Raw genomic sequence first — 25,189 nt, 5'->3', positions numbered from 1 at the left:
TGTCCAAATTATTTTGTTACAAAAGAATGTTTTACAAAAGAATTTATTGCAGCTCTCCTTTAAATATTGCCCCTTCTACTCAAATGATATGAAGTAAAATGAGTATGACTAAAATTCAATTCACATGTGATTTTATGTATCATGTGTTCTGATTGTAACTTGAACACTACAATCTTTAAATGAATCAATATAAAAATTATAGGGAGAGATTGTTACTTTTACCTTAAAACTTAATGCCAGGTTTTACATTCAAGTCTATACTCTCACAAGAAATTCACACTAAATTTTTTTTTTTGAGCGGATAGTCAGGCAGGATATTCATTTTTATGATAGATAATCCAATATCCTTCCCACTTCACTTGTCAGAACATAAAATGCAATAGACATGTTGCTGTATTTTCCCCTTTTGAACATTTAAGCTGTTGGAGAGTCATATTTTCCATGAGTAAAGTTAGAAAAAATTCCGGCTGTAGCCAGTCCAAAAATATGCCTCAGTTCTGAGAAAGAAAAATCATGTCATACGATGGTAAATATAATATTGGATCAATTCAATCCATTGAAATCCACGTATCCTGGATGCCTCCCAAAATCAGCCTCATAGTAATTTGTCTTCTCGGAGTTATTCTTCATAAAACTGATTACTGCGTTGTGCTTTTCTCTCGATGAATATTTATATGTATGATACATATTTTAGTCTCTTGCATTATTTTTCTTAGGTTCTCAGCTAAACGTTCCAAATAATGTATTCATTATTAGAAAAATGATAAAATCTTTATGTATCGGCTTTTCCCCCTCTAGTTTAGTGGCTTATAAATAATTATGTTGGTTTAATACCTCTTCACTGATTCTCTTAACTTCCTAAAATGCCTATCATCCTGATGTGCTTGTGTATTTTCAAATGGGTCTCTGTCCCTGGTTAGATCAATAAACTATTGTCACAAAGGCATCTTTGCTTCCTAATCGCCTGGCACACTTCAATATTTTCCCATCAAAGATAAATTTAAATTGTATAGATCTCTATCACTGCCATTTTCGTCTTCCAATTTGTACTTTTGTCTGATTCACTAAGGGGCATATCAACATTTAATTTCTTCTGTGCAGATCATCCTTCTTCTATTTCTAACTATTCTGAAAAGTCCTTGTTCCCTTTAAAGAACTCCTTTTCCTCTGTACAATGACTCACTATAAATTCAATTATTACCTAAGTGTCTAGACCCCCGAGCAGAAAGAAGGTTGGCCTCGGAATCAGACTTCGCTTCCAGGAGCAAGTCTTCCATCCCCGGAAAAGACAACTGGGCTACACAAAGAGCCTGACCGTTGTCATCGGGACAGCCTTTTTTTTTTTTTTTTTTAAGATTTTATTTATTTATTTGACAGAGAGACAGCGAGAGAGGGAACACAAGCAGGGGGAGTGGGAGAGGAGAAGCAGGCTTCCCGCTGAGCAGGGAGCCCGATGCGGGGCTCGATCCCAGGACCCTGGGATCATGACCTGAGCCGAAGGCAGACGCTTAATGACTGAGCCAGCCAGGCGCCCCGTGTCATCGGGACAGCCTTATGGTGCACAGTGTCATTCAAGACCCAACCCTCACAGGTAGGGTTGCACACTGGCAAGAACCCTGAAGACCAAGGTCCTGACACCTGCTCTCCCCATTAGAACATCAGATGTGTCACTTTTGATCTTGTTGGCAGAAATTTGCTCACCTGAAAATAAGGGACTTGAACTAAATTCTCTCTGTTTTATCCAAGCTCTTATGATCTATTGTAGGGTAGATACAGCATAGTCTAATTGAAACAAGTACCAGAATACGCTACACTTCTTAGAAGCAACCGATTTATTTCTATCTTGGTGACCCGGTAAACTTCGCAATGGATGGCATTTCGATTTTTGCTTTTGCCATCTGGAAACTTAGTTCCCCACATAGGCACCCTTTCTCCACAGCTCCACGGTGCGCACTTTGTATACCAAGCTTTGCCTTGACTTTTACTGGTATGACTCTTCATTTCCATTTGCCAGGGTCCTTACTGTTCTGTATCCTGCTATGTTTTATGTGTCTCTGAGGGCACTTTGGAATGAGGCATGACAGAAACGTACGTAAAGAAATAAGATGATGGAAAAAGGAAAGACTCTGGAGTCAGATGTGATGGACCCATCCTATCACTGATTAGCCTGTGACAACTCTCCTTAGTCTCTGTTTCGTCTTTGGTAACACAGGCAAATCCTTTCTTCCAAAGTTGCCCGAAGAATTAAGTGAGACAATTTAGCTAAAGTGCATGCTGCATGGTAGGTAAGCAAAAAATACTAATTTCCTTCTTTTCCCTCTTTCTTTTTTCTCCCTAGTTTTATTGAGGTATTATTGACAATCAAAAATTGTAATATACTTGGGGCACCTGGGTGGCTCAGTCTGTTAAACGACCAACTCTTGGTTTCAGCTCAGGTAATGATTTGGGGTCATAGGATCAAGCCCTGGGTTGGGCTCCATGCTCAGTGCGGAGTCTACTTGTCCCTCTCTCTCTCCCTGCATTTGTGCATGCTCTCTGTCTCTCTCTCAAATAAATAAAATCTTTAAAAAATTGTAATATATTTAAGGTGTACAATCTGATGGCTCAAAATACATAAACACTGTGAAATATTCACGACCTCCAAGCCAACCAATACATCCATCACCTCATTCCTATACTATGTTCCTTTTTTTTTCTTTTATGGTGACAACACCAACCCTCTTAGCAAATTTCAAGTGTACAATACAACACTGTCAACTAGGGTCCCATTGCTGTACACAATCTCTTCAGAACTCATTCATCTTCTTGCTTTTTCTTGATCTGCCCTGAAACAAATTAGCAAAACCTAGTGGATCACTCTAAGTCCTGGCAGGGTTCTCTGTGTCATCCTGAATCTCTATTTCTTATGACAGACATCATCCATATCACTCTGGATATGGGGAGAGTCCCGACCCTTCAAGCTCTCTATCCGCTACTAGGTTTTAAATCATAGAGAGCCTGGAAGTTGAAAGGCATCGATGTCACATGATGCTTCTCAGGAACAAAACATAATCTGGTGGTTAAAATCAGGAACCAGGCATTAAGGGAACATTTCTCTGAGTTGGTCACACAATATTTGAAATCCCCACCTCAGTTATAAAACAGAGCCAAGTACATTTGCTGTCTCTAAACCCTACAGGGATGTTTGATGGATTCGCAAAGTGCCTTTGAGCTCTCAGATGAAAGGTGCCATAAATTTAAATCACTTACGTGAGAAAACACACTTAGGATAAGGCACTCTGAGTAACCTAGTTTCTTTCCAAAGCATAAGCAAACACCCTTGAGAGTCACGGGAAGAGCTTCCTCTCTGAATGGAGATCTTGAGATGCTTGTGAATGACAATGCTATCATAGTCAAAATCAATATTTTTATCCATAAACAACAAGTATTAAGTGCCCACAGAATGTTCTGCAAAGAAACAAATGGCCTCATATTTTTCAAGTGCAGTGGGAAAGATTCATTTCATTTTTTAAAGGTACTTAAGAGAATATATTTTTCTGAAATCCTTTACTTTTAAATCTTCAGAATAGAGAAACTGTAGACCTAAAAATCATTTCCAGTGAGCTTTAGTGATGATATCCTTAAATCTTATAAGTCTAGGTGGCTCTGAAAAAAAACATTTTTGCTCTACAGTTCTTCTATAAACATCCTTGTTGCCTTTCATGAAGAAGCATTCAGAAAACCCAAGGAGAGCATCAACATGCTGAGAATTCTCTTAGCCTTTATTCAAAGGCTTTGGGGGCTAACCTTACCAGAAGGAGCCTTGCTTCTTTCTTAGAAAGACTGGCATGACGTTTATGACTTCTCTTGAAAGAGATCCCTAATTTTCAAAAGACCAACTAACCAGAAACCTTTTCTTGCCTACTTAAGATTGGGGATGCCTTCCCTTCTCGGAAGATGGGCGTGAACATCTGGGACCTAAAAATAACCACAACCTGAGCTAAAGAAACTCCAAATTCTATCATTTAGGAATGAATGAATAAATGAATCAAAAAGGTACACCCCATTGGTTTCTTCATTCGGTTATTTATTAATTCAAAAAATCATTTTGATCACCTATTGCGTCCCAGATCTTGGAGTAGATGCTAAGCAGTTTCAAAATATTTGATGATTTCTCACTGAAAAAATCAGCAGAAATGTACTGACACCTTAAGACAAGCCTCAAGCTGTACCATGATCCCTTGAGATCTGGGAGGTTGAGGTAAGCAGGTAAATGGGGGTGAAAGCTCTTCTGTTGCGGATCCTCTTAGAAAATTCCAACCATTGGGTGCTCTGATGAATATAACATTTTCATAATGTGCCCACTGAGAATCACTTTTTTCTAAGGGATCTTGCATTGGTACATTCTTCAGAGTGAAAAAGGATGGGATGGGGAGGATCCTGATAGCGAAGAGAAAAGCCTACACTACTTCCAATTATTGTAACTTTATATATTTCATTACACGAGGCATTTCCCTGTATCTAAGAAGTACCATCAGAGGTTCATTGGCTAGCAAGTCCACCTTTACCTGTTCTGTAGCCAGTGTTGTTAAGATATACAGCAAAAGTCCGAGGTTCGTGCATCGCCTGCCATGAAGGTGAGGAGCAGTTCTCATTGTTGGTGTAGACGTTGTGGTTGTGCACATACTTTCCGGTGAGCATGGAGGACCGGGAGGGGCAGCACATAGGGGTGGTCACAAAAGCGTTGGTGAAGGTGGCCCCCCCGTGCTCCATAATCTTTCTTGTTTTGTTCATGACTTGCAGGGACCCTGGAAGGCACAATTCCAGCATTGTTTAGCAGAGCGCACCACACCACGAATGCCCATTGATGTCATGTCACTCAGTGACTCTGTTCCCCTGATTTATTAATTTCCCTCCATTGGCTTGAAGGAGTTGATAATTTGACAGCTCTCATTTCCAGAACAAAATTAAACATTTGGGATCCTACCATCTCAAGCATTTTGCAGAATAATAAAACTCATTTCAGCTTCTCCTCTCCTTACTCACAAAGAAAAAAAAAAATGCAGGCTAATCTGATCATTAAAGCTAGAATTTTAGATATGGAGAAAATTCAAAGGCCAGCAGCCTTTTGAAGATTACAAGAGAACAAGAGCCTGTTACACAGGGCATCAAACCCCCAACCCACCACATATGCGCAACGCTTGTGACATTGTTGAGGTTACTACTTACAGTGTTTTAATCATAGGAAACTAAAGAGGAAAACCATTTTTTTTCCTGTTAAGTAAAAGTCCCTCCAAAATGCCTGTCTTTAATTAAAAAAAAATCTTTATTGTAACTTGGTATCCTCCAGCAAAGTCACCAAATACCCTCCAGTTTTTCCATCAGGATAGCACTGCCAGTTTATACTTTCACCTGTTTACGTGTAATATTAAAAGATAGATTGTTTGCTTATGAAAGAGCAATGATTCTATTGCACTCAAAAGTATTTGCACAGAGTAAAGTATTCCATTTTGACTGCGAAGGATGAAATTGTAACACAAGATTGCCGAGGAAGAAAAAAACGACTTCGATTACTCTATCCAGCCAAATACTGTTGCTGAAACACATCCAAATACTGCAGAAAAAAAGCACAGGCTAGAATTCAATAGTCTTTTCAGGACTTGTCAAGAAATGCACTACAGAGCACCACAGCCAAGCCCATTGCATTTGAATCCTGGAGCCTCACATTTCCAACAGGTCCCACTTCTTCCAAAGAAAGGGAGAAAGTCTATGTAGTTTTCCAGCAAGGAAGGAAATCGTAATGCAAACCAGGCAAGCATTCAGAGCAGAAGTGTGCAATGGTCCAAAAAGCCACAGTTAGCCTGATTTTTTCACGTATTAGTTCTTACTGTTCACATGAAACATATGAAAACAGGAGGAAGGTTTCTAATTGGGTCTCATTAGAGCTCCCTAAAACAGGCTTCAGTTAGGAGGATTCCGAACTGCTTTTTCTCCTCTGGTTGTCTTCGGCGGATCAAGCAACCTTTTTGTAATTGGTGAATAACGTGGAGTGAGTGCCCACTTCATGCTGAACATTCTATCAACCTCAGCACTCTGGGTTGCTCCCCCAAGTGTAGCATTGACAAAAGAAATGGAAAATTCTCTGCTGCCTCAGTCTTTAGCGGTAAACTATCTAGATGAGAACCGACATATAGAAACCACTTGGGGCTATTTGCAAAGCCACGTAAGAGTGTGGAGACAGCAGTAGCAGTACAAATAAGGTTAGGGAGGACCGAAGGGGATGTTTGATGAGAGTTCTGAAACAAGAGACGAGGACAAATGGAAGGAGAGCAGGAAGAAAAACACAAGACGGGTGAAGTGTGTTCGTGGCAGCATGGGGAGGATGGTGTGTGGGCTCTGGAGGTGGGAGGAAGTCGAGGGTTGCGTACAGCACACTGATTTCCTAGGATGAAAAAGAATATGGGGAATTCTCTTGATGAAACATAGAAGGTAGAGTTAGTGAATGGCTTCGAGGCTGGGCACAGATATTTGGATTTGATAGAATAGCCAAAATGAAGGCAGAATGGTTTCTCTGTCAAAGGAATGAACGACATGATATGGAAAACGTCTTTGAGGGGTGTTGTTGTGGCAACGGGGGATGGAGGTATGTGCATGGAGGAGGAAATAGGCTGGTCCACCAAGGTTATAGCTGAGAGGTCGCTAAAGCCATTAGGCCATGAGGTGATACAGACTTGAACTGGACTGTGCCTCTAAAATGGAGGGAGGCTCGAAGAAACAGATCCAAGAGATGTTGTCATGCATCAGAAGATAATGAGTTGACTAATAATACCTCAACGTTTTCAGCACAGGAAGAAAACTGGAAAAGTAATGGTTTCACTGTCACTCAAGGAGTAACTAAAAAGACAGATGCCCTGTAGAAGATCAAGGAAGTCCATTTCAGAAATATGTTTTATATTTATTGATCAGATGGGGGAAACATCCTGGAGATGGAGATAAATAGATGGATACATGGGAGTGGGGAGAGAGTGAAAGGTAGATGGTCGCGTCTATTCACTTACTCCTCTCTCCTCTTTACACCTCTGCAGTGCTTACTTAGTGTAGTATCTTGAATTTTGGGAAAACTCAGCAAACACTACTGATGGATTTTCATTGCCTACTATGCTCTTTATTACAAAGAATGGGCTATCAATTTCCTTTATGAGCCTTAGCTGAACTCATATTAAAAAAAGCACTGGACGAACCATGAGAGACTATGGACTCTGAGAAACAAACTGAGGGTTTTAGAGGGGAGGGGGTGGGGGGATGGGTTAGCCTGGTGATGGGTATTAAAGAGGGCACGTACTGCATGGAGCCCTGGGTGTTATACACTCAAACAATGAATCATGGAACACTACATCAAAAGCTAATGATGTAATGTATGGTGATTAACATAACATAATAAAAAAATTAAAAAAAAAAAGGCACTGGAAACCATCCTCCAAGGTCCTGAATCACCTGCAATCTCCTGTTTACAGACTCATTCAGATTGCAAATATAGGATGGTAGGTAGAAATCGGATCTAAGGTCAAATAATATACAAAGTGGTACCAAAACTTAGCCCAATTCATAATCTGGACTTGCCCCAGCAAGGGCTCCCCTCCCATTCTAAATGTCACTCTTTTAATGAACTAGGCAGATTATGTTGAGGTCCTAAACAATCTGTCCAAATTCCAACCAGTCCCCAAATCAAAGGGATTGATGAGGACATTTGGTCCCCGGAGTCACCGTGACCACTGCAGCCCCAACATTAGGATTCGTAAAAGTGGGTATCTGGCCTGAAGTTTCTCAGTAAAGAATAGATTCTGAGACAATGTTCCTTCAACTTTATTTTTATTTATTTATTTTTTTTAAAGATTTTATTTATTTATTTGAGAGAGAGAGAGAATGAGAGAGAGCACATGAGAGGGGGGAGGGTCAGAGGGAGAAGCAGGCTCCTCGCTGAGCAGGGAGCCTGATGCGGGACTCGATCCAGAGACTCCAGGATCATGACCTGAGCCGAAGGCAGCCGCTTAACCAACTGAGCCACCCAGGCGCCCCCTTCAACTTTAAACATCACTTGGAGAGCATGTTATATCAGAATTCTGGGCCCGCCCTGTGATGCTGATTTCAGAAGACTTGGGGAGGCACCAGAGAATTTGCACTTCCAACAAGCTCCCTGGTGAGGCCTCTTCTCCCTGTCCATGGACCACACTCGCGCTCAGAGAAGTAGTCCGGGTTGGACACAGAAGCAGGGAAGCCGAGAGCTGGACGAGACTTTAGCAGGTGCCTCTAGGCGGCTCAGCCCACTCCCGAGGCTGTAAGATATGGCAGACCGGAATCGGAAACATCCATGTCATGCTTACTGTCAGCCAGGTTCTCTTCTGAGCCCTTCACACTCATCAACTCATTTAATCCTGACGATAAGCCTTCATAGCAGGTGCTCTTACCTATTATTCCCATGTAAGTATCCCAGATGATAAAACTGAGGGGCAGAAGGGCTAAATAACATTCCGAGGGCCACACATGGCCTAGGTCGCCAAGCCCAGAAGCAAATGCAGGCAATCGGCTCCAGAGACCGTGTTCTTAAGCTCCATCTAGGCTGAGTACCAGCTGTAACACTGACGTTTTCAAGACCGAGAAACAGAAAAGGTGTCTGCTCATAGTCAAGATACGTCTCACTTTCCGCAGACTGATATTTCACCTAGCCTCTTAAAGGAGACACTGACACACACGAATGCCGGCCTCCCACGCACCCTCCCCCCAAGGGCTGAAGGATCCCGGGAGCTCAGGCCCAGCGAGGGCTGAGATGTGTCTGACCTCATCGCTGGCGTGAAATGCCACCTCTGGTCTTGGTGGGTTCTCCGCAGATGATGGAGCGCAGGAACCCTCCCTCTTCCCTGTGAGTTAGTATGCAACGGAAGGAAAGCGCGAGGCACCTTCTTTCTCATGGCGGTGCGATGATTAATGTCAGGCAGCGACACTGCCTCGCACCGCCTCCCTCACTGAGGGAGACCGCGCCACTGACTTTTCCTTGGGAAACTCTCCCAGAAGCTGGTCTGTAATGAAACTCATCGTTCCGCACTTACAGCTGTTGAGATGAATGAATGGGACGATGCCCTGCCTCGCTGTTGGAAGAGCTCAGTCTGGTCTTAAGCTGCAACTGCTCACCTCTCTGAGGTCAGGCCTTCAGGTGCCTAAAACTCCAATCGTGCTGATTCTCAGTTATTCGAACAATTATTTCATAGGAATGAGAAGAGGCTTAAGGCCGAAGACTCGTAACAAGATTCACAAGGCAGGGCTTAGGAGGGTAAGAAGGGGAAGAGAGAGCCCTGAACTTGAACTGGAGGGAAAACATCTGGATTTGGTCACAGATCAGCTTGAGCAAGTCACCTACTCTTTTTTGGTCTGAATGTCTCATCTGTAAAGTGGAGCTAAGAATCATTCCCCAACTAGATCACAGGGCTGTCGAGGAGCAAATGGCCCGACACTCGCTGTTAGAGCACTTCACACAAGGAGTGTTGTCAGGGGCACTGGAGTTTCACTGTGCGCTCACCTCAACCCACCGTGTTAATTTCCTCCTGTCTTTTTCATCCCCATGTCCATAAGCTACATCTGAATTCCAAAAGCAGGGGTAAGAGTAAACAGGTTGCCATAGACTGAATACTAGTGTCCCCCGCCCCTTGCCCCCCCCGCCCCTGCAAACACATATGTTGAAACCTAACGACCAGGACGATGGTATTAGGAGGTGGGGCCTCTGGGAGGCGATTAGCTCATGAAGGTGGAGCCCTCATGAATGGGATTAGTGCCCTTATATGAGAGACCCCACTAGGCTTCCTTGCCCCTTCTGCCATGTGAGGATACATATAAGACAGCCATCTGTAAGCTAGAAAGTGGGCTCGCACCAGACACTGAATCTGCTGGCTCCTTGATAGTGGACTTCCCAGCCAACAGAACTGTGGGAAATAAATGGCTGGTGTTTATAAGCCACTAAACCATCCATTTTGTGATAGTCTGTTCACGACTAAGACAGAGGTCAGTGATCATTTCTCTGTTTTGAGACTTAAAATGTTAATGCTGGCTTATAGTTAAAAATATCAATTCTCTCCCACCCCACATACACTGTCCCCCTACCTCCCCTTGCGCAAGAAGCCTGACTTCGTTATCACTTAAAATTGTCCTTGGAGGTGGAAGCCTGATGAGGTTGCTATGAAGTGACTGTCACTGGGTCCAGGAGCTGGTGTGGGGGCACTGCTGACTGGCCTGGCTTGAGGACAGAGAAGGTCCAGGCCACAGCTGAGTCCCAGGTCTGCCAAGAAAAGCTGTCCCAGCGCCAGAGCTCCAGGTGGGGACTAGGGATGTCTGCATTCTTCCTGCAGGGGTGGGGATGCTTTAACAGCAATCAGCTACAGACGAGGCTACTGCTGGGTCAGCAGCGACTGGGAGGGGAGAAATGGCACTCTTCAGGAGTCCTGCAAGATCCACCACGTTTGCACTTTCAGTGGAATTAAAAAAAAAAAAAAAATCCAGACTCCAGGAACAGTACTTTGGATGGAGTATGGGATAGGTTACTGGGACCGGATGGGACCATGGCCAGGAATTTAAATCATTCTACACACTCCAACTCATTTATTCTCACATCATCTGTGTGAAAAAGGTCAGCAGAGAGAAAATGTCCAACTTCTCTGAATGACTTTTCCAAAATTACACAGAGAGCTTGAATTACTTCATTTACATGTCAAACTTTACAACAAAACTTTATCTTTCGTGATTCAAGTGTCTTAGTGTTTGATTTATTCAATGTTTTGTACTATGAAACATTAAAGTTTTCATCAAGCCTGTTTATCACGGTCTGGAAAACTCACAAACCCAGAAATTCAATGATAAATATTGCCATCGTCATCCCTTAAGGAAACTCCAGGCATGTGGGGCTCAAATACACCTAGCTTCCTAGAGAGACACACCTCCTTGCGGACTGCAATGGTTCATGCTTTGATGAACAATAATGACAAGCAAGCACAACTCTTAATTAATTGTGCAGTGTTGTTTCTAGATGTCCTCATTTTATGATGAGCTATGGTTAACGCTTTAAATATATAAATGGTCTGTACTAAATACCTCCAGATTCCATTGCTATTTTCTCACACCAACAGTTATTTTTATAGTAAAGTATGAAACCTTAAACAGTGATAATTCCAATATTAAAAAAGGCTATATTGATCGGTTCAATATTTTAATTCTGAAAGCATAAGAAAAAAGTAACATGATAAAAGAGTACACCTTTTTCTACCAAAACCATGGGATGGGTGGAAAAAACCCCAGATATTTCAGTGAAAACCAAAGGGAAGAAACAAGATTGGGGAAGAAAGGACTAAGAAGCAGAAAATAAATCTGTCTGGAGTGTCTCCAGGTCACTAACACTCATTACTCCCCCCCCACCCCACTACCCCGCCAAAGAGCAAAAGGCCATTAAAAGAGGAGGCTAATTTCTTAGGGAAATGGACTGAAAATGTCTACAGGGTAGGATAGAGAGGTAGGCAAGTGAAGGTAACCAGGTATAAGAAAAATCAGGGAGCTTTCATCTTTTCTGCTTTTCACATTTGGTAGAGATGTGGGTGTAGAGCGCTTTCTCTGACCATGAGAAAAACTGCAGTATGGACATGATGGTAAATGGCTCCATGACCTAAATGTTGGGGAGCAACGGAGAGTGGTGGGGGCCATGATGACCTGAGGACATGCTCCACCTAGTGGGGCAACTCTGACTCCTCTTCAAACATCTGCCTAATTGCTGTCTCATGGGAATGCAAGCTCTCAGGCTTCTGGATTTTCCAGAAAGGTCAGAATCTGGATTTTTTTTTTTTTTAACATGAAATCATCTGATTTTTAAAATGTTACCTTAATTAAAAAAAAAATACACTGGTCAAGCAAACCACATCTGTGGGCTAGCTCAGGACTATAGATCCCAATTGTGACCTCTGATTTAAAAAAACAAAATATTTCCATGTATTTATGGTTTCTTAATTCCATGTATGATCTGAAAGAAGCAATGGGCCAGTGTTACTGAGATGTTAGCATCAGCCCAGTTTCCTAAGAATTTAACAAATGCCACATTGAGTCAGATCAGCTCCACAGTTTGTTCCTCAGAGTGGCACCAAGGGACCCTTTTGGAAAGATTTAGAGCTTAATTTCTTTGACTCTAGTCTCAGAAAGTTCATGGAGTTCCACAAGCATTTTTTATTTTGTTCTTTTTGATTTATTTTGTTCTTATTGATTTATAATGCCTCAAGTACAGGAAAATACTAGAATAATGTGTCTCTTAGCTTTAATATTTTTATTATATATATATATATATTTTTTTTTTCTTTAAAAAGGTTTTTTTACTGGATCTTTCTTTTTTTCTTTTTAAAAATTTATTTAAATTCAATTAATTAACATATAATGTATTATTAGTTTCAGAGGTAGAGGTCAGTGATTCATCAGTCTTATATAACACTCAGTGCTCATTACATCCCATGCCTTCCTTAATGTCCATCCCCCAGTTACTCCACTCCCCGCCCCTCCAGCAGCCCTCAGTTTGTTTCCTATGATTAAGAGTCTCTTAATCCTATGAGAGTCCTATGGTTTGTCTCCCTCTCTGATTTCATTTTAATTTTTCCTCTCTTCCCCTATGATCCTCTGTTTTGTTTCTTAAATTCCACATATGAGTGAGATCATATGATAATTGTCTTTCTCTGATTGACTTATTTCTTTTAGCATAATACCCTCTGGTTCCATCCACGTCATTGCAAATAGTAAGATTTCATTTTTTTGATGGCTGAGTAGTATTCCATTGTATATATATACCTATCACATACTAGGTCACAAATCAGGTCTCAACCGGTACCAAAAGATTGGGATCATTCCCTGCATATTTTCAGACCACAGTGCTTTGAAACTTGAACTGAATCACAAGAGGAAATTTGGACATAACTCAAATACATGGAGGCTAAAGAGCATCCTACTAAAGAATGAATGGGTCAACCAGGAAACTAAAGAAGAATTTAAAAAATTCATGGAAACAAATGAAAATGAAAACACAAATGTTCAAAACCTTTGGGATGCAGCAAAGGCGGTCCTAGCTTTAATATTTTTAAATGCTAAACTCTTAAATTTAAGCTTTTAAAAAAATTTAATATTTGATGATAATTGCTTCAGATGTCGTTTTCAAACTTTAAGGCAAAATGTGGAAATATCATTGATATTCTTGGTTACTGCTCCTCCAGAGGAAATCATCATCCCAAAGTTCATGTTGATCATGTTCATGTGTGTTTTTCTAGCTTAAAAGAAAGCGTAAATCTTCTACCTATTAATATAGTCTAAAAACCTGAACTACTTACAAGTACAGACACGACCTAAGCTACTTCTTAAGTTGTGCAAAAAGTAAATCCAGACATAAAGGGACCAGTGGTTAAGTTATTTCATCTTTCCACAGATTAACTTTTCTCCTGGGATAATGATCTTTGTCCTCTCCACCCAACTTGGGTGGGATGAAAACAAGCGTAATAATGAGAATGAGTGTTCTTTGGAAAAAGATAACATGCAAGGTTCTAGCACTTTTATTAATGAATTCCTTATGTGTCTTACTCCCTTCACAAAGTACTAGTTTATTTTATTTGTCCTCAGACAAAGTTGAGGGAGTGGCTCCATTCCTACTGAGTAAGAGCTTTCTTTCCTAGTTTGATTTCATAAACTCCCATTACGACCCTTCTCAGCCTTTGTCTTCCCAGACAAAGAAGTAGAATGGTTTTCTTCTTTCCCCCAAAGAAAAGCATTCTATTACAATTTTTGTCATTGTTCTTCTAAACCTCTTCTAAGTCTGTTATATCTTTCTGGTGCTACAGTGACCAAAACTGCCTGCGGTATGACAGGTGCACATAGTTCTGCGATTCTATCCTATTCAAGCATTTGCCAAGCATAATAACATGTAAGTAAACAAAACAAAACAAAACAAAGCAAAGCAAAACCCAACCTTATCAAAACCGCAATGAGCTCCCAGCTCATACCCATTAGGATGGGTATTATAAAAACAAAACGCCAGGAAAATAACACATGTTGGCAAGGATGTGGAGAAATTGGAGCCCTTGTGCACTGTTGGGGGGAATGTAAAATGGTACAGTTGTTATGGAAAACAAGATGGAGGCCCCTCAAAAAATTAAAAATAGAGTTATCAAATGATCCAGCAAATCCATTTCTGGGCATTTATTCCAAAGCATCGAAAGCAGGGTCTTAAGGAAGTATTTAAATACCTATGGTCATAGTAGCATTACTTACATAGATTTACAATAATCAAAAAGTGGAAGCAACCCAAACTTATATTAACAGATGAATGGATAAACAAAATGTGGTATATACCTACAATGATTATTATTCAGCCTTCAAAAGGAAGGAAATTCTGATACATGCTACAGCATGGATGAGCCTTGGGGATGGGTATTAGGCTAAGTGAAACAAGTCAGTCACAAAAAGACAAATACTTTGTCTTTGCCGTAAGTGGTATAATTCCACTTATATGACGTACCTACAACAGTCAGATTCATAGAGGCAGTAGAATGATGGTTACCAGGGACTGGGGTTATGGAGAGTTATTGTTTAATGAATACAGAGTTTTAATTTTGTAAGATGAAGTGTTCTGGAAAACGGTTGTAAAACAATGTGAATGTACTTAAAACTACTGACTTGCACACTTAAAAATGGTTTAAAGATGGTTAAAATAAAGAAACAAAAAAAAATACCCAGCTAAAGTCTAGAGCAGTTCGGCTCAAGAAGGATTATGAGAACATTACAGAAGGCTAGGTAAAAGTCTCCATCAGACAGTGTCCACTACCAAGAGCACAATTGTTTGGGCAGAAGAAGGAGGTCTTTTCTGAAGTATTTACCCCATGGTTCACTGTGGTTCATCACTGTGTTCTGCCAATGAGATAATAAGACCCATCTTATGCTTCTATTCTCTCTCTTTCAGAACCTAGAACATTACTATGCATTTACGGTTTCCTTTTAGGAAGGCCTCAATAAATATGTGTTGGAGGACTGATGGAAAGCATCATGGTTAAATGTTAGCTGTGGAGACCTAGTCCTAACATGGGTCCTAGTTTCACCATTGACTAGTTCATCACCGACTACGTGACTTCTCTAAGCCTCATTTTACTTCTGTAGAAATTAAAGAGAGTAAGAGCATCTACTTCATAGAGTTATTGGGAAGATTAAATGAATAAGTGCTTGGCATCGTGTCTGGCTAGAAAATCAAGGAAGGAGATAGGGGCAAATACATAGGAAACAACTGGGTTGATTGAACCTATGAGCTGTATCCATTATATCCACATGCTTCCCCTTAGTGATTGCTCAGGAAATATTTACTGCATAAATGAAGTAATTATAGGGTGAAACTAAAAGATGAAATTTTGAATTCTGTTAAAAAAATTTGTCAAATGACTCCTTAATTTATTTTAAAGACAAGGGCTATATATTGAAGAGGTAGATTACCACAGATACCTGTATTCACTTCTGAGAATTTTGTTAGCTTTTTCAGGCCCCCATAGGTCCACTTCAAATTTATTTAGCATATACTATATTCCCGTCATGGTCCCAGTATCAGGAATGCAACATAAATAAAACACTATCTTGCTCTCAGGCCAGTAGAAGAGACAAGTATGGAAGCACATGATGGATTAAGGGCCATGCTGGAGGCATGTGCAAAGTGGTAAAAAGGAAAGTTCTATCTACCCTGCTGGAGGGGAGAATGGTTTTGGTGAAGAAAGACCCCCCCACCCCCCCAGGACAAGGCATTTGAGCTGGGCCATGAAGAATAGGTAGGGCTTCTCCAGGTGGAGAAAGGGGGAGGGGAAAGACAGAGGAGACAAGATGTACGAAGGCATGAAATATAGGTGAGGGAGATGAAACCACCAGACACCTTCAAGGAAGCGTGAGTCATTTCTATGAAGTACTGAGCAAAAGTGGGGGAAAAGGGAATAACCTCATAGAAATAGGCAGGGGCCAGATGGCCCAGAGCTCATTTGCCTACGGAGGAGAGTTGCTTAATCCTCTTGCCAACGGGAAACCATAGAGTGTTTTAAGCAGAACAGACCTGATCAGACACTTGCATGATAACTCCAGTCATGGAGTGAAGAATAGGCAAGAGGCACCGAGACTATGGGGGACAGGTGGGTCAGTTGACTAATCAGTTAGAGAAAAACTAGAGACAAGAGAATGGTCTGGAGATCTTGGCTGTAATGAAAGGGACAGATACGAGAGATGTTAAGGAAGGTGAATTCAAATGTGTTCACCTCATTTTACTTGCTCCATAGATAAGCGCAAACTAAAGTACAAGCTACCTGCGTACTAAAGTCGTACCTCCAAGACCTCATCCGGGCATGTTGCCTGAAAATCAATACTCTTCTTTAAAAAGTAAAGGGAGAGACAGCAGACTCTGCAAATCAACTTCAACAATTATTACCTGCTGTTGGTTTTTAGTGCATGTGCTTCCAGCTAAACCCAAGGGGTTAACTTTGCTGGGATTCCATGACTTGGTTTCAAACTGGAAATTAAAGTCCCGTTCCATGGAGACCAGGTTCCAGCATGGAGGGTTTTATCCTCAAGAACCCTAGTCTTCGGAGCTCTGTAAGGAAGCCCAGCGTGCTCGGCCAGCACTAAGTCTAAAAAGATACCAGGTTGAGTGCGATGGGTAAGCCCAGCTGAGCGATTCCTGAGAGCCAGGAATTTGATTCTAGGAATGAAAACGAGTGCTGGTGACAATTTGTAAGGACGAGCTTTTCTATCTGTCCTAAGGTCCCGTGGAAGATCATAACAGCCAAGACCATAAGAGCTGGGCCATTAAAGAAAGTGAGAAGATAAGAAATGGAATCAGATGGTACAGCAGCTCCGCTGAATTTGACAGGCTTTCCAAGTGTTCTGGAATGAACCCACGTTAGCTAATTCTTCCAAAAAGCATCATCTCCAAGGTGGTAGTAATGAATTATCACCAGAAGATACATAGAATACTGTAACTTTCAATCACCTAACAATTATCACAAGCTGTGAATATTTCATTCACTTTAATAATAATAACTGTTATAAGAGAATAATAGTATCTATGTTCATATACACTGCATAGAATTACAGCTATAAGCTCATACTCTTGGAAACAATTTTGCCTAAATATTTAAAACATTTCTTGATCAAGAGCGTCCAAGGTGCACAATCGAATCCTTGACTTCTATAGTATTCATGCTTGCTCTTTTTCCTCTCTCCTGCTATTATTCTAGGACCCTCCCCAGACTGTTTCAAACACCTAAGACCAGAAAAGTCATGTTGAAATGAAAACCGAATGCCTTATAATCAATACAAGTTCATTTTATAAACTCAGGTTGCTGGTTAAGATCCTCCAGTTAAGGACCAACCCCCCAAATGTTCACTCAGTGTTACTGATCGTGCGGAAGGTCAGCAAATCATTTGAGCAAAAGAGACTAAGAAGTGAAAAACCCAGTGTCTCACCCAGCTCCACATCTTGATCATCAGTGAGCACAAGAATAATGTTGGGTCGGATGTTTTTTCGCTCCTGCTGAATCCGTCCTCTGAACCTCTGGGATCTGACAGTCGAACAGAGGCTCCCCAGCAGCTCCGTGCCCAGGACAGCCAGAACCAGAGCACAGCAAGAATACTTCATTGTGTTTGGTCCAATGTCGCGAGACCGACAGACTGTCTCAGCCTCCTGGTTTCTGCAGGTCTGGGCAGTCGGAGAAAAAGAGAGAGGGAGAGATGAAAATGACATCCAAACCCCAAACACAGTTGCAGAAAAAGGGCTACAACAAAGTGAGATCTGGCACGTGAACTGTTAGAGAGAGGGCTGCCTGCGAGTCAGACGTGGCCAAACCCTCCCAGGCGCTCGGGAGGTTTTTAAGCACCTGATTATTTTGCAAATTCACTTTTGCCCTTTCTTCTCATTCCAACTTTTCCTATTTCAAAATTCATTGCCAAAACAGAATTTCCAACACAGAGCTCAGATGTAAAAGCCTTCTGACAAGAGCTAATACCTTGAATTAGGTATCCTGGTTGAAGAATCAATTTCTGTACTCAGAGGTATTCAGAACATCGGCAGATGGGGTCCTAGAGGGGGAGAAGAAATACAAAGGAAACGTCAGTCAGGGTTTTGATACAGATTTTGGTCTGAAGTAGTCTCTCAAAACAGCATACACACACACACACACACACACACACACACACACACACACACAATCCGTATTCCAAAAGGGAGAAACAGGAGAAAACAATATTCAGAGCTGCTAACAAATGACTCAGAAAATATCTTCATTTCATAATCAGCTCCTTAAAGTGGTGACACGGTACCATCCTTGCTCACACTCTGCCAGTACTTGAAACATCCCCCAAAAAACTCATGCTTGACCAGGAGGCGCCCGTAGCACCTGCGAAACCACAGTGGGTTTGGAGAGTACTTGCATCTGGGAAGCAGCTGGCGCGAGGGGGCGCGCTGGGGGAGCATTGATTCACCTGCGTAGATACTGAGTACTTATCAAGCAGAATAAAATGCAACGCTGTCATTTGTCATCTGCATTATGTCACTCACTACCCTGCAGAGTTCTTTCTGCTGACAAAGACTTCATAGTAAGCGACTGGGAGGGCAACCTTTCCCAGCCCCCGAAAAGCTCCTAACTGTCCTCCATCAATCACCAGGGGAAGGGGTGCTTCCTCCGGGCGAGGCTTGTCCCTCTGTCCCGCCCGTGTCCTCAGCACGCCAGCGCCTAAGGGGACAGAGCCCTCCTTCAACTGTCAGCACCAGCCTCACTCTCGCCAAGACCGGGCACGGTGCCGCCAGCGAGAGGTTTTGCCGCAGCACATCTAAACCTGCAAAGCGAAATGATTGATTGGCTCTGAAGCTGAAGGGTAGAGGCTCCCTTTCTACATTAAAAAATAAATAAATAAATCAGATCTGGAGGGGAGTGCTGCAAAATCTTTGCAAATGTGCCCAAGAGGAGACTTCTGAAAGGGTTGGAAGAATGCCCCTTTTACTTTAGAGCACTAACCTGCTGAAAGGGTTTCTCTTGGACTTCTGATCGCAAAGGGCTCATTAAAAAAAAAATCTTTCCCTTGGATGTCATGAGGGAATGTCTGTATGGGAATTTAGGCCGCGCTAAAATTAGATAGCGGCCCACTTCGTCAGGCACTCTGTCCCCACACACCTGAGGGTCTGTATTTTGAATTGCAACAATAAACTGGCATCAGATAAATAAGCAGAATGAATCAAGTGGGAGAACTGCAAGTCAGAAGAAAAGGGACTCCATCACTCATTTCCATGCCTTAAATTCTGGAGGGTGACATGGGGCAGTGGGAGAAGAAAGAAGAAAGACTGTGGACTGTTTACTCCAGCCGCATACATTATTTTGTTTTACACAAACACACACACCCCTATTATTTTAAACTTTATGAGCTGTTTTGTAAACATTTCTAATGCTTTTCACTCTGCAGCCTGTAATTACTTTGAGAGAGAGAGAGAGAGAGAAAGAGAGGGAGGGAGGGAGGGAGAGGAAGGAAGACGCACTCTGTAAGAAATAGATTTTAAACAAAAATCTAGTGCCGTAGGAAGGCAGAGCATCAAACCAACCACCTCCGATGGATCCTGTGGTTCTGCGAAGGTCAATATGCAAGGTTTGGGGGGCGGGTTGTTTTTTGGGGTTTTTTGGTAATAACCCAGGGTTATTTCGGTGATTGCTGTGCATGCTGAACACTGAAAGCCAGCAATTGTTCTGCGCTGACTGTTTGGTTTCTGTGCATTTGTTTCAAATCGTGAGAAAACTGATACGAGCAAGAAAGATAGGAGAAGGAAAGAAAGAGGTCAAACAATGGCTGTCTCCCGCAGAGCGGCATCAGGCTCAACAGTGACACGCAGTCATTTCTCAGAAGCTTGGTGCTTTAAGTAGCAAGAGTTTGCTCACCTCTCAAAGCCTGCAAGGGTGTGTGAAGAGGGAGTGAGCAGGAGTCTCTTGCGTCGGCTCTAGTCATGAGCCAGCTTCTCTGCTGACAGTAGCGACCCGGAAAGTTCAATCTCCCGGTGTCGTGCAAACAGTAGCCCCGGCAGTTTAAATAATCAGCCCCACACGAAACTGAAAAAAGTCTTCACAATTAAGATGCTGATAACATTCCCTGGAACCCAATCAACATTACTGGTTATTCTTTTCTTTATCTTATTTACTTCGTCTCTTCCTTTAGGAAAAAGAAAATTAGCCCTAATGGTACCTTGAGTAAACCACATTGAACTACATTGAAAAGCATTTCCTAATGAAGAAAAGGGAGAGCCAAGTAGATGCATTTTTCTTTTTTCCTCTAACGTGACCTTCCTTAGAGAGTTAAAGGTGCAGAAAAAGCCTACATTTTTTTTTTTTTTCCCTGCCACAGCTTATTATCGATTCAGGGAGTGCATATGTAAACGCGGAGAAATGGGATGGTGTAGAAAACCGGACTTTCAGACAGGTCTGACCAGCAGAAGCGCGCTATCTTTACCCCATCTCCCTTCACTAAGACACAAAACACACCACTCTGAAAAACCTGTACCCAGACAATTCCTTATTCAAAAATGACCTTTTAAAACCTGTCATCCTCTCACTGCCTGGTTTCCAGCTCCAGAAGGAAAAGAAGTAAGGAAGAAGATGAAAAAAAAAAATTGACAGACAAATACAGAACTTGACAAAGGAGACAAGGATGCAATGTTTGAATTGGATACTTTGTGGCGGACGACAAGTGTCCTTAGAGACTAACAATTTGTCTTGAGAAACAGCAGAAAATGGGAGAAATGGTAAAAGGGGGTTTTTCTCACACACGGAAAGTGAGCTCGAGGAACGGGGTTGTATTCATGAATCAGGACCAGAATACAAGTTGCCTTTTCTTCAAGTCTTCAAATGAAAACACTAATTGTAGCTATGGCCAGTTGATGTGGAAAGTTTTTAGGGCTTTGTTTAGGGCAGTCAAGCCAAACTATAAAAAAGTTTTTAGGGCTTTGTTTAGGGCAGTCAAGCCAAACAATAAATGTGACATTAAAAGTTTCAAGTCACATATAAAAGGAAAAAAACAGACCAGGGAGACTTCAAGCCAACTGGATGGAAAAGTCTAGCTCACATTTGCTCAATGAGCAACACCCCATATGAAATCAAGATGCTTTGTCCACTGCAGTGGTTCTCAAGGTGTAACCCAGGACTTTGGGGAGTCCATGAGGTCAGCACTGCTTTGATAAGAATACCGACACACTCGCTTTTTTCACTTTGTTGACATTTGCACTGGTGGGTAAAATCACTTTTGTCCGAATAAAAGGAGCATCACATACAGTTCAAAAAAAAAAAAAAGCCAGTTTCATTCAAGATGAAACAGTAAGATGACTAATTGCATTAAATCCTGACTCTTGAACACACATCTTTTCTTTCTAATTTTGTTATATGAGAGAGGAGGTACATGTAGAGCTCTTTGTTGCCCACGGAGGTCGGATGATAGTCGAGGAACAGCACTTGTGTGACTGAGTCGCAAGCTCCACTAGACACTGCTTTTGGCTCATGGGACATTAGTTTTACTTGAACGAATTATTTGGACTTGGGTATTTGGCAGACATTTCTTAAGGGATAAATGAAATGAGACTGTCATTTCAAGGAAAGCAGCTGACAATATTTGTTGTATTTGTTGCCAATGATAGAAATCTAGCTTCCAAGCTAAACTCAGAATTTTGGAAAACCTGTATCCGCCACCACGAACTTGACAGCTTCCCAATATGTAAAACCTTTCAATGACATTGATGTTGATATTAACAAATGTTATTCTTTATACTGAAAAATGAAATGTGTCCACATTTAGCATATTTGCATAATTCAGTGAACCAATATTTCTCAAATGACCAAATAAAATGCTACAGAATCATACATCAGCAAAAAAAATTTCAAAGTGCAAGATGACCATTGGATTTTAACAGAGTATGAAAGCTCATTGATGGGGTTTCAGATTACTTACAACAACTAATCTTTACGAAGTCACCACTTGTCAAGTTTTGGCATAGTATCAAAGGAAATCTACAAGTGTTTGAAAAAACCATCAAAATACTTTTCCTTTTCCAACTACTTATCCATATGAGGCTGAATTTGATTACTTTATTTCAACCAAACAATATACTTCAACAGATTAAATACAGAAATAGAAGAATCCAGCTCTCTTCTATTCAGATAAATATGTGTAAAAATGTAAAATGATGGCGGGGCACCTGGGTGGCTTTAGTTGGTTAAGCATGTACCTTCAGCTCAGGTCATGATCCCGGGGTCCTGGGATGGAGCCCCGCATCGGGCACCTTGATCAGCTGAGAGCTTGCTTCTCCCTCTCCCTCTGTCCCTCCACCTCCTCCCCCCACTTGTGTGCTCTCTCTCTTTATCTCTGTCAAATAAATAAATGAAATATTTTTTTTTAGATTTTATTATTATTTATTTATTTGACAGAGAGAGACACATCGAGACGGAACACAAGCAGGGGAAGTGGGAGAGGGAGAAGCAGGCTTCCCGCCGAGCAGGGAGCACGACGCAGAGCTCGATTCCAGGACCCCGGGATCATGACCTGAACCAAAGCAGATGCTTAACAACTGAGCCACATAGGGGCCCCTAAAATCTTTTTAAAAAATGTAAAACAATGCCACTTTAGTTACCAATACTTTTTTGGTTTGGAAAATATAGTTATTTTTCACAAAATATATCATTTAACATGTAATAGATTATTGTTATTTTCAAAAGAATTTAAAAATATTTAAAGAATCCCTCAGTTGTAATTTCTTTTTTTTTTTTTTTTTAAGATTTTATTTATTTGAGAGAGAGTACTGGAGGGGAGAAGGGCAGAAGGACAAGCAGATGCCTCGCTGAGCAGGGAGCCCCAAGCGGGGCTCAATACCAGGACCCCAAGACCATGACCTGAGCTGAAGTCAAAAGCTTGACCTATTGAGCCACCCAGGCGCCCTCCCCCCGTTGTCATTTCTAATTATCAGTAGCTATAATCTACATAAACAAAAGCTCTTGAGAGTCTTCAGAAATTTTAATAATATAAAAGGATCCTGAGCCCCAGAGGTTTGGGAATTGCTGGCCTAGTGTATACGCGGCACCATAGTTAAGCCCAGATTTTCACCTTTAAGGCTGTAGATCTGGCCCCATTCACAAACTTACTCACTTTTTTGTCCCTTAAAGCCCTGAAACTGTCCTAAGTTCTAAATGCCTAGTATACATACAGGTCGTTGATGAGTGATGACACCTTGTGTTTTGTTTGTTCGTTTGCTTTTTAATCTGAGGATAACACAGAATTTTACAAATGCATGCCCACACATCTAAAGTATGTTAGAGACAGGATCAGAACAACCCACTGAGCACAGAAATAAACCTCTCAGGCATGGGGCAAAAGAAGCATTTCTAGTACAAAGCAATGCCACCCTGTAGTTAAGGCAGAGACAAAAAAGGGACACCATAACCAATCAAAACAGCAGGAGACATCAGGCCAGCATTATGCAATTATTCAAAGCTGAATTCAGCCAGAACACACTTAGTTTATCCTAAGAGTGAAGTAAAACAGGATTATAGCAGTGAGAAGCTGATATCCACATCTGGCCCCCTCCACCCACGGCCAATCTACATACTCACATTTCTAAGGGTCTGTTTACATGGCCCCTTTCCCTTAATTCTGGCTTTCAAGTTTCCCATACATTACTTCTTTTCTTTAGGAGAAGTCTTCAGGACATGTTATCTTCTTTATAATATATGGAAATCATGAAGGAGCTAATTTCTTTTAAAAACCCCATAACTGGCAAAGTTCACCTACCGTTAATCCCCAGAAAGCATATTTCCTGATCTAATTTATTACAACTCCAAGGAGAGGAGATAGACAACAGTCTCCTTCTGGTGCAGTAACATTTTTATACCCTTGTAATAATAAATCTCTTCCAACAACCAATGACAGCTGAAAAGCGTGCATCTCTGACCTGGAGCACCTTTGGGGAAATACCAGGCTAAATGATGAAATCCTCCTCCCACAACATTTGCTTTCCTTGCCTTTCTTCCTTTCTACTGTTTTTCCCTCCAACATGTGAATCCTGAAATTGAAGGGAACCTTGAGAAGTCATCTATTCACAGAATTGTTAGCGTTGGTTGTCCCTGGGGTATGGTGAGGTAGAGGAACAGATTTTGTTTTTCTTTCATTCACGTCTATATTGGATTTTTTTCAATGGTCTGTTGCATTATAAAAATAGAGATAAATAAAAGTTTTCTGCATTTTCCCTCTGTCTTCTCAGGAGGAAGAGAACAGATAGAAGGAGCAGTGATAAGCACGAAGTGAGAGGTGATAGCAAGAAATGTACTTTTGAGACTCAGCCCCAGAAAGATAGGAAATAAAACCACATAAAAGTGAGCTTACCAAGGGCATTTTAGAGAATGCCGAAAGTCCTAGACGAAGATTTGTCCATCTTCTTTCAAACAGGAATTAGCAAAACAAAGGAAGACAAAGTGGTCTAAAATTATGAAAAGAATCAAAAGGATCTAATATTCTTGAAGCAGATGCTGCGAACTGTCTGAAGGGTCTAATAATGGTCATTAGTTGCAGTGCTGGTAGTGAGAACAAAGAGATTATTGGAGTTCTAGAAAAAAAGGAGCATTGGAAATTTCAGTTCAAATGGGCCTGGTGAAAGCAATATCAGTAAAAAGAATTACAAATGTGGTCTTAGATATCTTAGCTAGGTCTTAAAGTATATGGTTTACTACATGAAATTATACTAAATTTGCCTTCAGTTTTATGTATTTATAGCTTATTTATTTCTTTATTTTTAAAGATTTTATTTATATTTGAGAGAGAGAGAGAGAAAGAAAGAGCAGGGGGAGGAGCAGAGGGAGAGGGAGATCATCCCCAGCAGACTCTGCTCTGAACGCAGAGCCCAACTTGGGGCTCGATCCCAAGACCCCGAGATCATGACCTGAGCAAAAACCAAGAGTCGGATGCTTAACCGACTGAGCCACCCAGGCGCCCCTATAGCTTATTTATATTTAAGTGTCTTGAGGTATTGCATTAGACAGCAGAAGCAGTTTGTTGCAATAAGAAATAAACCCCAACTATCAATGGCTTAACACAATAAAAGTATATTTGTCATTCATACTAC

The 25,189-nt window shown here is 41.4% G+C and overlaps 1 protein-coding gene across 7 annotated transcripts in view; it reads right to left on the bottom strand.

The window, feature by feature from the left end:
• Positions 1 to 25,189, bottom strand: part of SULF1 (sulfatase 1) — a 176,555-nt gene that overhangs the window by 63,733 nt on the left and 87,633 nt on the right. For 6 of the 7 annotated variants that reach the window (XM_081816094.1, XM_031026344.2, XM_081816089.1 and 3 more), the window contains 3 exons: positions 18,060 to 18,132; positions 17,521 to 17,752; positions 4,548 to 4,787 (listed from right to left, as the gene is read on the bottom strand). In XM_081816094.1, the coding sequence (XP_081672220.1) occupies positions 4,548 to 4,787; positions 17,521 to 17,692 (412 nt within the window). In that variant the 5' untranslated portion in view covers positions 17,693 to 17,752; positions 18,060 to 18,132. Of the gene's footprint in view, positions 1 to 4,547; positions 4,788 to 17,520; positions 17,753 to 18,059; positions 18,133 to 19,976; positions 20,121 to 25,189 lie in introns of those variants that run through there. The other variant, XM_081816093.1, reaches the window with a different exon arrangement.

Source organism: Leptonychotes weddellii, chromosome 4 (assembly GCF_054177405.1).
Source record: "Leptonychotes weddellii isolate Sample4059 chromosome 4, ASM5417740v2, whole genome shotgun sequence".
Lineage (NCBI taxonomy): Eukaryota > Metazoa > Chordata > Mammalia > Carnivora > Phocidae > Leptonychotes > Leptonychotes weddellii.
Note: the sequence above shows the minus strand (reverse complement) of the source record. Positions and strands in the feature narration are given on the sequence as shown.